Source organism: Bufo gargarizans, chromosome 1, assembly GCF_014858855.1.
Source record: "Bufo gargarizans isolate SCDJY-AF-19 chromosome 1, ASM1485885v1, whole genome shotgun sequence".
NCBI classification, from domain to species: Eukaryota; Metazoa; Chordata; class Amphibia; order Anura; family Bufonidae; genus Bufo; species Bufo gargarizans.
In genome coordinates, this window is record NC_058080.1 from 493,936,109 (window position 1) to 493,948,446 (window position 12,338).

At 42.2% G+C, this 12,338-nt stretch overlaps 1 protein-coding gene across 1 annotated transcript; it reads right to left on the reverse strand.

Annotated features, from left to right (window-relative positions):
* Positions 1–4,797: 4,797 nt before the first annotated feature.
* Positions 4,798–5,568, reverse strand: PSMB11 (proteasome subunit beta 11). The gene has a single exon (XM_044280512.1). The coding sequence runs from the start codon at positions 5,566–5,568 to the stop codon at positions 4,798–4,800; it is 771 nt and encodes a 256-aa protein (XP_044136447.1).
* Between the last annotated feature and the right edge of the window lie 6,770 nt (positions 5,569–12,338).

Sequence of the window (12,338 nt, forward strand, 5' to 3'; positions counted from 1 at the left end):
ATGACTGTCTTGTGCCCATTATTATTATAGGTACAAGTTTTGAATGAATTGCTATCAGTTTGCAGTGAAGGCCCAGATGGGTATTACACAGTGGGGGGTGTCTCTGCACAGTCTGCCACTGGCAGCACTGATTGGATAGTGTCCGACTGTGCAGGGAAACACCACCAACTAGTAACACCCATCTGGGTCTTCATTGCAAACTGCTAGCAATTAATTCATAGCTTCTAGCAGGAATAGTAAAGGAACAGCACACCATGAGAGTAGATGCTCCAGAATTGGTATTACATGAGGAAATCTCTAGATGCCAAAACAAGTATGTCAGGAGAAGGGCTGAAACGATCACTCAATTAAATCGAGTAAGGCTACTTTCACACTCGCGTTTTGGCTTTCCGTTTGTGAGATCCGTTCAGGCAGGGCTCCAAAACGGATCAGTTTTGCCCTAATGCATTCTGAATGGAAAAGAATCCGCTCAGAATGCATCAGTTTGCCTCCGATCATCCTCCATTCCGCTCTGGAGTCGGACACCAAAATGCTGCCTGCAGCATTTTGCTGTCCGCTTGACGAAACTGAGCCAAACTGATCCGTTCTGACACACAATGTAAGTCGATGGGGACAGATACGTTTTCTCTGGCAAAATAGAAAACGGATCCGTCATGAACTCCACTGAAAGTCAATTGGAGACGGATCTGTCTTGGCTATGTGACAGATAATACAAATCGATCCGTTCATGACGGATGTATGCGGTTGTATTATTGTAACGGATACGTTTTTGCTGATCCATGACAGATCCGCCCAAAACGCGAGTGTGAAAGTAGTCTTACTAGACACAATTTTTTTTTTGCATCGAGGATTCGTTTGTGTTATGTGACTATGGAGCGTGAGTGAAGCGCTTGCTATTACTCGCGCTCTGTGGTCACCCGCTGGCATATGTCAGTGTCATTCATAGTACTGCAAGGCTAATAATACCCACTGTTGTTTCCAGACTGCGTTCCCTATAGCTTTCACTAGAAGCTTCTTCTAACCCACCAGGTTTTATCAGCTACTGCAGCGTCTTCACATGACAGCATGTACACCACTCGTCAGTCACTTACCCGTCCTGTACAAAAAACAACTGTGTTGTGAAGTGTTACTGTTCATTATAAGAGGTGTTTTGCATCATAATTATTTTAAGGGGACACTAGACTTGGCGTCTAGCCTCATGGCACTAGGCAAGGGGGAGAGCTTATGGCAGTGGGAGGGGCAGATGATGGCACTGGGGGCAGATGATGGCATTGGGGGGCAGCTGATGGCACTGGAGGGGCAGCTGATGGCACTGGAGGGGCAGCTGATGGCACTTGGGCGGCAGCTGATGACACTTGGGGGGGCAGCTGATGATGGCATGGGGCAGCTGATTGCAGGGAGGTCTGATGGCATTGGGGGGGATGATGAGTCGTTTTTTTTTTTTAAAGGAAAACGTTCTTTTAATTGTTTTTTTCTTATTAGAGTATTCGATAAATCAACGGATTAATCAATAGAATACTTGATTGCAAAAATAATCGATAGCTGCAGCCCTAGTTAGGAGAGGCTACAGATCCTCCTAGTCGTATCTAAAGTAAGTCAGAACTAAAGAAGGAAAGCATGTTTAGAACTATCAAGTAACCCAGCTAGAATTCCTGTCAGAGATGGGATACCTGCAAGCTTTTCTAGCCCTTTGGGACAAATTACTGTACTCACTCTAGTTCGACATTTTCAGGTATTTTTTTTTTGTTGTATGTTTTTTTCTTGTATACTGTATAAGTAAGAGGGAATATCATACATTATGTGAGATGTGCAGAGAACAAGAGTTTAAAGAGGATCTATCAGCATTCCTGACATGTCTATTTTACTAAATGCTTGTATTCCCCATATTATAAGTATTCTGGAGCATCTTTCCTCATATCTATGTGTAATAAAGTGGGTGTTACTAGTTAGTAGCTCTGCACAATCTGACATTGTCCAATCAGTGCTGCCAGTTGCAGGCTGTGTATAGATACCCCTTTGAGACACCCAGTTGTCAATTCATACACTTCTAGGATGAATAACACAGAAACAGCACAATGCAGACACCTAAGAAAAGATGCTTCAGAATTCTTATTTCAAGAAGTACACAAGTACTTAGGAAAACACATATCGGTAGTGGTGGCACGTCATTTTTTAATTTGTATCTGAATCTTAAAGGGTTTCTCTTCCCTTTCATCTAACCTGTGAAAGAAAGACAGCTTGGTTAATATTTACCCGCCCCACACTCTGCCAATGCCACTGTCCGTACAAAGCCTGGGGGCTCCTCTGCCCAAGTCTTGACCAGATGTGTGCGCTTCTCTTCCTGTTCAGCTGCATTTACAATTATGCAGCTGAACAGGAAGAGAAGCGCACACATCCGTTAGGGACCTGGGTTGGAAGATCCTGAAGCCTGTGTGAGTGCAGCGGGAACTGCGGTGCGACATTGACGGAGTGAGGAACGGGTAATGGTCCCTTTACATGGGATGATGATCTAGAAGATTGTCGGGAAGGAAAGGTTCCTTCCTGACAATCTGCTGATTGCTAGCAGAGGAGACCGTTGTATTTACATCTACCGATCTCCTCCAGCTCCTCAAGTGTATGGGGAGGTGCGATCGCTAATGCCATCGCTCTTCTCCACGCAGATCGTGTTTTGATCGTGCTGCACAAAAGATACAATTACCCGATGGATGAGTGTTTCGCTCAATCATCGGGTAATCAGCAATACACTTACACCGCCAGATCATCACGATGATCTGTTCAATTGTCGGCTAGTGTAAAGGGCCCTTAAGTATTAACCAAGATGTCTTTCTGCCACGGGTTAGAAGAAAAGGCAGTTTTTATAACTAGCCCGGAGAACCCTTCAGCTATGTCTATAATTTCTATATGTACATCCATATTACAGATTGATGTGGCCCCTAGCAATAGCACCTATTGATGTGTTTTTGAAAGAAAGATGATCTTTCTTAAAGGGGTCTGGTGACAGATGTGGTTCTATAGGGAGTTTTAAAGTCCTGTGCCCTTTTATTTTATTATCCTTTTATAGTTTGTATTGCCTGGATAAATCTAAAACAGAAATGATGCAACTTTTTAAAGTCTTGATTATAAAATACTATACTGTTTTGTAAAGCCTGTGTATATGCAGACTACAAAAAAAAACTCTGCATAGCCAGATCCTGCAGTCGTGTGCATTTTTGCCCCTCTTCTACTATCTGTAGGTTAGCCATTGGACTAGTTATTACATTTAGATGCATTGCAGTCATTACAAAATTATTGAAATAGTGTACATACTCCTTACCTTTATACAGACAGTGTCTGGGTCTGTTGAAGGCTCTGTGACAACCCCTATGAGCATGATAACAGCTGCTATTAGTGGAAATCGCTTTTGGAAATCCAGCATCTGTTAGAGCAAGAAAGCTCAGAAACAACTGAACAGAATATTAAAGATTTCATACGAGAGAACAACTACATCTCCAGGTAATTTTCTGATTAATAAGGAAAGGCTCCTTAAAGGGGGTTTCTGGTAAAGATCTTTAAGCAAGTGCCAGCGGTCTGCCCTCTGAAGTAGAATATTCATACTTACCTGCTTCACGTCGCTCCATGGCTTCAGCGATGATATGCTGCTCATGGCCACATCAGGACTGAAGTCAGCCATTGCCTGGATCGGTGCATATGACCATGCACTGCCAGATGTATACAGTGCAGGGACTGGAGGATGGAGGCAGCGTGGAGAACCGGAGCAGCTAAGTATGATTCGTGTATTTCAGGGGGCAGGCTCTGGCACTTGTTTAAAAATCCATATTCTCACAAAACCCCATTTAAACTGTTCCTGTCAAACGACAGGAACACTTTAAGCAGCAACATCTACAAAACCAAGAACCGTCAAAGATACAACTGAATAATTCATCCAGCTTTTGGGTTAGTCTTCTGCTTTTATTGAAGTCTTCTAGGTCACTATGGGTTTCTCTATGAAAATACCTCCTTTACTCACACCAATACATTTTAAGGTATCATACATTTATAATATCAACAAGTCTACCATTGATCTTACATTTGAATTATGAAAATTACACATACAGGTGAAACTTGAAAAATTAGAATATCGTGCAAAAGTCAATTTATAAAAGGAATTGCATTAATGCAGCTTAAAATTTGAATTTTTTGAAAAGGTTCTATATTCTAGGCTCAAAGTGTCACACGCTAATCAGCTAATTAATCCATAGCCCTTGAGCAAAGGGTACCTGAGATTGTGACTTTGGGGTTTAATAAGCTGTAGCCCATAATCATCCAAATTATAACAAAAAAAGGCTTGAAATATCTCGCCTTACATGTAATCTATCTCATATGTTAGTTTCACCTTTTATGTTGCATTACTGAAATAAATGAACTTTGCACAATATTCAAATTTTTTGAGTTTCACCTGTATTTCACATAGATTTTGTTTTTTTTTTGTATAGTAGGCATTTATTCTATGCAAGTTTGTAGATAACATGTATGTTGGTAGATACACTATAATGCATGCTAGAGCTTCCATCAAATTGGCAAAATAAGCTGATACAACTCAAAAGCTATACAGCATCAGATAAACCCTAAATTGAATTATGACAACATAGTGCTGAGAAATTAGTAGTATATAGTTAAGAGAAGAATCATATTGTAATACACATAAAAATGAATTCACATAGGCATGCTATTTATCGGAAAGGTTAGTTTTCATGCCTGGCATTGCCAGTCAGGCTGCTATCCTGATTTGATTTTGTTCTAGTTTTACATCTTTTTCTTTTATTCTTTTACAATTTTCACATAAAGTTGTACCTGGTCTTCCCTAGGATCCCTCTCACAACCCTCTTCTCTAACCCAGTACACATCCACAAATCCGCCAGAATAGGCATCTCTTCTCCCTGCATGGCACACTGAACGTCTGGCTAGTTGACGGGCTTCTTCTTCCTCCATTCCAGGCCTATAGCCTTCATCAATTATGCTATATGCATATGGGGAGCCTGATCCCACAGAAATTATATCAGAACAAAGGCGGGTTCCATCATTGTATACGTAACAGATGCAAGGTCCATTCCGATCCCAGCCAGAAAGAGTAATTGCAGCACAGATATCGGTTCCTCGGAATGGCATCATGAGGACACTCAACATTCTGGCAGCTCCACGAACACTTGGCATGTCCCCATTCCTCACTTTATACAGCTTGCACTCTCTGGCCAAAGCTCGGCCAAAGAACTGGCAGTCAGCTGAACTTCCTGAAGTGGTGGCCAGCAGATGACTGTGAATTAGGAAAGCCTTGCGACTATCTGGGCTGCAGACAAGTTTTCCAGCCGAAGAACGTGAATCAGTTGCCACAGCAATACCCCTTGCATAACGGAAGGCCAAAGTGGTTGTGCCATGTGCCTGTGGTGGGGGTCCAGAGTCACGATGGTGAGAAGAAGAACCTTGGAATGTCTGAAGAAAGTTAGGAGAACGTCTGACGGTTAAATTGTAGGATGGAAACAGATTTAGGCTTGAATTAGTTGCATCCCATCCACAAACACTTTGCAGTGCCATTTTATCTACAAAATCCTTAATGCTGATAGTGGTGTAGCATTAATCTTACTTTAAGGAGGTAAATGGTATTTGAAGATATATAATACACTGTAAATAATGAGATCCAATCCCTGTTCAGCATCCCCTGAAATAAGATGCTTGTGCTAAAGTGCATGCCAAAGCATGAAGAGGAAGAGAAGATGATAAATGAGGGGAAGCAGCTTCATGATGCTGCAGCATTAGTTCAGAAGCACATAAACAGGCTTTCTACTGATGCAGGCAGTAATCTTGTACATACCTTATTTAACCCCTTAAGACACAGTCAGTTTTCACCTGAAAGTGTAATTGCCATTTGTTTTTATAAATGTGTAGGGCAATTGATAAAAAAAAAATGTATGTACTTTATTTGTTGATTTGGGATATTTTTAAATGAAATAACTGGCCCTGAAGTTGTCTTTTGGCAGTGAGCTGCCCATCTTCACTGTTCAGCACCGTACTGAATAGTGAAGACACTCACTGCCTCTCTTATACACTACTTACAAAGTGTTACGGATATTTGGCTTTCGGGTGAAATTTATGACCCTTTAAATAGGCCTTGAGACATGACTCAAATTAGATTATTATGTACCCGGCTGGTGGCTCTGAGGAGGGCTTGAGTGGCCCTCCTAGGCATGGGCCCACGGTGTAATTTCCCTGTGGCCCCTGGTTAAAGGGGTTGTCTCACTTCAGCAAATAAAATGTATTATGTAGATCAAGTTAATACAAGCCACTTACTAATGTGCTGTTATTATTCATATTGCCTCCTTTGCTGGCTGGATTCTTTTTTCAATCACATTATACACTGCTCATTTCCATGGTTATGACCACCTTTTAATCCATCAGTGATGGTCGTGCATGCACACTATAGGAAAAAGCACTAGCCTATGTGCTCTCCTGTGGTCCTGGCCACCAGAGAGGCTGTAGCTTTTTCCTGGTGGTCATAACCATGGAAACGGGCAGTTTATAATGCAATGAAAAGGCAAAGCAAGCAATATGGACAATCAATACATTTGGAAGTGCCTTGTACATGATAAATGCCACTTGCTGAAGTGAGACAACCAATTTAAGGCCTCTGCACACAGGAATATCCGTTTTGTGGTCTACAAACCATCAATCCACAATATACAGATACCATCTGTGTGCCATATGCATTTTTTGGTAGATCTATTGACTTCAATGGATCCATGGACTGCATAATTTTCAGAACACACATATGGATACGGACAGCATATGGATGATATCCATGTAATGTACGCATCCATATGTCCACAATCACTCGCAAGGGAAGCAGGTGACCACTGTGGCCAGTGATTGGCTGCAGCGGTAAAGTGCCGCCGCTTTCCCCATGAACAGGATGTTTATTTCAGTGCAGTAGGGGGGTGAATAGCCGACCATGGACCCATGGAGATCGAACCCAGCAGTGGGAACCAGGTAATTATGATTAACACAGCGGGTTGCCCACTCTGGAAGGTCTGTTATAGTTTTAGGCCTATTGCACACGACCGTATGGCTTTTTCAGTGTTTTGCGGTCCGTTTTTCATGGATCCGTTGTTCCGTTTTTTGTTTCCGTTGTGTTTCCGTTTCTGTTCCGTTTTTCCGTTCCGTTTTTCCGTATGGCATATACAGTATACAGTAATTATATAGATAAAATTGGGCTGGGCATAACATTTTCAATAGATGGTTCAGGAAAAAACGGAACGGAAACGGAAGACATACGGATGCATTTCCGTATGTGTTCCGTTTTTTTTGCGGATCCATTGACTTGAATGGAGCCACGGACTGTGATTTGCGGGCAATAATAGGACATGTTCTATGTTAAAACGGAACGGAAAAACGGAAATACGGAAACGGAATGCATACGGAGTACATTCCGTTTTTTTTGCGGAACCATTGAAATGAATGGTTCCGTATACGGACCGTATACGGAACGCAAAAAACGGCCAGTAAACGGGAAAAAAAAACGGCCGTGTGCAATAGGCCTTAGAGAACCCCTTTAAGTCTCTTTTGACATTAATACGTGCATAAGGATTACAATAAAGATGTTTTGTCCAGCTAATAAAATTGAAAGTCCTACACCACCCTGTCAAAGACTTTATAGCAACCAATGACAGGATAGAGCTGCACCTCCCCCAGCCTACCTGCATATTACTATTTAATCTTTTAATATTATAAATTGTCAATTTGTTAGCCATAAACCCACTCTAACCTCTGAGGTGTCCCTTAAATCATTTGTCCTCCTTCCATTTTCATTACCTGTAAAGGGTCATTACTTTGGTCACTCATCATCGCTGTCTGACATTTACAATTCTATGAACTTTCTAAATATTTCTACAAGTGATTCTTGCACCCTATTCACAAGGTGTTCCTGACCAAGGAAATGCATAGGGAACTTGTTACCATTTAACAGTACTTTATTGAAAGCTGATGGTACAGATAATAAGCGACAGTTCAGATTCAGCATACAGTAATACAAGATATGAATGTGGATCCCCGAAGTGTCACTGAGTTTTGGCAAAACTATTCATATGTCATAGGGACATATCAAAAGTTTTGCCAAAATTCAATAGGGGTCATTTACAAAAAACGGCACTGGCAGGGAAAGTGAGCCTAGTGTAAAAACTACTCCAGCCCCTGACAGCCTGGCTGTTTTCAGGCGTAAATGAAAGTGAGGCCTCTTGCACACGAACGTTGTGCATCCGTTCCGTGCATTGGGGACCGCAATTTGCTGTCCCCAATGCACGGGCAACATCTGTGCGGCAGCCGGGATGGATCGAGACCCATTCAACTTGAATGGGTTCTTGATCCGTCTGCACCGCAAAAAAAAATAGAACAAGTTCTATTTTTTTGTGGTGCGGAGGCACGAACAGAAACACCACGGAAGCACTCCGTAGTGCTTTCGTGGGGTTCCGATCCGTGCTTCCATTCCGCATCAAGTGAATGGGTCCGCATCTGTGATGTGGATTGCGCATGAGCCGGTGCACTTGTATTGTGGGCCCGCCATATGCAGGCAGCATACGGCCACGGGCACACAACGTTCGTGTGCAAGAGGCCTACATTTGTTGGGACCGATGTCCCAGCCCCAGACACACCCAAGTGACGAGGTCGACATGAAAACGATACGGGGTCCGCTCTGTAAGTGGACTCAACAAAGGCAAGGAAGTATGAACGCAGTCCAAGAATTAAAACAGACTGCAGAAGAAGTAAGAAGGCTCAGGTAAGCGTGTCTGTATAGTTGACACCATTTTGCAGTGGCAACATAGGATAGCCGAGTGACACATGGAATAGCAAAGTCAATGGTTAATAATGATATAGCCAAACGAAACATCAGCCATATACGTGCAATACTGAATTACCAATTTAACACATGGAGTAGCAGAGTTAAGCCTCATTCACACGTCAGTGTTTTAGTCATTGATTTCCATCAGTGATTGTGAGCCAAAACCAGGAGTGGAGCCTCCACAGACATAAGGGAAAGATCTGCACCTGTTCTGTGTGTAGAGCCGCACCTGGTTTTGGCTCAAAATCACTGATGGAAATCACTGATGCTTGAATGAGGCATTATACTTGCAACACGACTGTTTTGACTGGATTGGCAGAGGGCAAGGTAGATTGACATCAAGAAATGCACCAAATCAAAAAGACTTGCCTTGGCTTCAAGTAGCTAAACAGGAATACTGCTTTATAATGCAGAGATGTGGCCACGCAGAGATGAAGCAGAACTGAAACACACCTGGAATAGCTGAACTTTGGCTTGCCTTGGAGCTGTACAATGCTGATCTGTGGACAAGCAGCAATGAATCAGAGTTAATATACACTTGGAGTAATTGAACCTACTTTACAAAGATCAGACGTAGCAGGCTGGCTGGCAAAAGGAACAGACTTGACCAAGAACCACCGTGGCTTGGCTAGGAGTAGCAGAAGACCAGTCAAGCTACTATGAGGAACAGATTTGGCCAGGAACAGACGTAGCAAGGAAAGGAAACACAGGAAAGAACATTGACACTAAGACAGGGAAAGAGACAAACAGCATATCTACACCAAGAACAAAAAGTTGAGGAATTGTGGAAATCACAGGATGATAGACATGTTAATGATATGTAAAGTTGAAAAAAATATGTATTCGCTCCCCCTTTTGCAGCAGTAACGCACCTCTTGGATCTCCACAGTACTCTAGAGGACCACAGGCTTGGCTGTGCCATTCATTCCACGCTATATGCTGTAAAGGCTCATTGAGATAGCCATATGCTGTCCACAAAAATGCGGATGCATTTTTTGTGGACAGTTCAGCATGTCCGCAAAAAAACTGATTGCATTCCGTTTTTCTGCTGAGCCATAGACTTTAATAGAGCCATGTCCTGATTTTCACTGACAAGTATAGGACATGTTTAATTTTTTTGCTGAGCCGTGCAATGGAAGAAAAGGGCCCCATAGAAAACAGCATCTAATCTGCAAAAAAATGGATCCGCATTTTTGCGGACAGCATACGGCCGTCTGAATAAGCCCAAATCCTCTGGCACTTGCGGTTAAAAACTTCAAATCTTTCTTTTGAATGCATCAAAACATCATCATGCAATACAAAAAAAACAACCCTTACGTCGGGTGTTGGGACTTTAGAGATGGTGCTTGCTCCTAAGCGGAGCGGGCACCATAGCCGCAGGGTGCCTACTGTTTCATAAAGCAGGCACAGGCAGCTAATGTCCACGACCAGAGGTAATGCCAATCATGGACATTTAACACTTTAGATGCCGTGGTCAGTCCTGACCACATGCATCTGAATGCTGAAAACCGGGAAGTGCATCGGGGGGGTCGGATTGTGTTAACAGCAGCCCCTGTCCTCCTATAAGACAGGAGGCTGCTGCCTAGTAATTTCTATGGAGCTAGTGGCAGGGCTTCATAGAAATACAGTAAAATCCTCATTGACTGCTAGTGTAAAATAAAAAGTGTAAGAATAAAAAAAAAAGTTTTTATAAATAAAAAAATTGTTTTCTAAAAATATAAAAATTCTAATCACCCCCCTTTCTCCAAAACAAAAATACACATCATAGGTATTCAGATGTGCAAAAATGCCGATTCTACAAAACTTTAATCCCAATGCGAAAAACTGTGAAACGGGAAAAAAATTTGCTAATTTGTCATTTTTTTGTCACTTCTCCTCCCACAAATTTTTTAATAAAAAGTGATCAAAAAGATATATACACACCAAAATGGTATCACTGAAAAGTACAAATTGCCCTACAAAAAAGTTATAGGGGTCAGAATATGGAGACTAAAAGAAAAAAAATATTTTTTTCAAGATTTTTTTTTTCCAGTATAAAAACACAATAAAAAATATACATATGTGGTAGTGCCGGATTCATACTGACCTGGAGAATGAAAGTAGCTGGTCAGTTTAATTATATAAAGAACGCCGTAAAAACAAAACCCAAAATACTGTTGGAATCTAATTTCAACCCATTTATAATTGTTTCCCTGCTTCCCATCACATTGTATGCAACTGTAAATAGTGCAATTAGAAAGGACATCTTGTCCTGCAAAAAATAAGCCATTATCAACTATGTGAACAGAAAATAAAAAAGTTATGGCTTTGGGAGAGCTGGGAGTAAAAAATGTAAAAATGGAAAATCGCCCAATCATGAAAGGGTTAATGATATGCAAATGGTAAAAAATGGAAACAAAATATTTAAATGTATTCAGTATCAAGTATGAACGCATCATGCAGAGATACAGGCACTTACACACCTTGGCATACAATCAGTGAGCTTATTAATGATTGAGGAATTTTCTGCCACACTAAATGCACTTGGGCATGCAAATCATCAAGATCTGCTAATGGCAGCTCCCTTTGCAATTGCCAACCAATGATGTCCCAGATGTTCTTGATGGGAGACAAGTATGGAGATTCTGCAGGACATGGTAGCATGTTTAAACCACACATGCTGCTCACAGTAGCACAGGCCTAGAATTGTCCTGTTGAAAAATGGGCTCCTGGACACATTGGAGAAATGAGAGTACCACTGGTTTCATGACCAAATCAATGTAATGCCAAGCTGCTAGTGTACCTGAAATGAAGACTAGAGGGGTTCGGGTACTGTACATTACGCCACCCCACATAACATAAGCCCAGAGCTAGGGCCGGTGTGACATTCCCTTGTGAAGGCCACGTGGTCTCCAGACCGATCTTTGGCTATTATTGCATCTGTGACAAAAGTGGAACACATCGCTGAAGAGGACAGACCTCCATTCCAGCCTTCATAACAGTATTGCTGTGCAGCATGATGGCCTTTGAGAACGATAAGTGACGTTAATGGAACATCTGTAGATGTATGGACCTAGCATAACCATGTATATCTGACTTAGCCAAGGGTTAATAATCCTAGCTCAGTCCTTAGCAGGAGGTTGGGTGGGTAACCAGGATCAGCCCGCAGATCAGTTAGAGCAGGGGTGTCAAACTCAAATTCATCGGGGGCCGCATCAGCAGTTTGGTCACCGTCAAAGGGCTTATGGGGGGGATCTGTGGTGACACTTATGGGGGGGGATCTGTGGTGACACTTATGGCGGGGGATCTGTGGTGACACTTATGGCGGGGGATCTGTGGTGACACTTATGGGGGGGATGTCATGGAACCATGAACCAGACGTACAACAAGAGATAAGTGGAAATAAGAAGGCTTTATTGAAAATCAAGCTGTAAGGCAAAAGTCCAAATGGATGGCTAAACCGAAGCAGGGTCTTGCGAAGCCAGAGGTCAGGAAC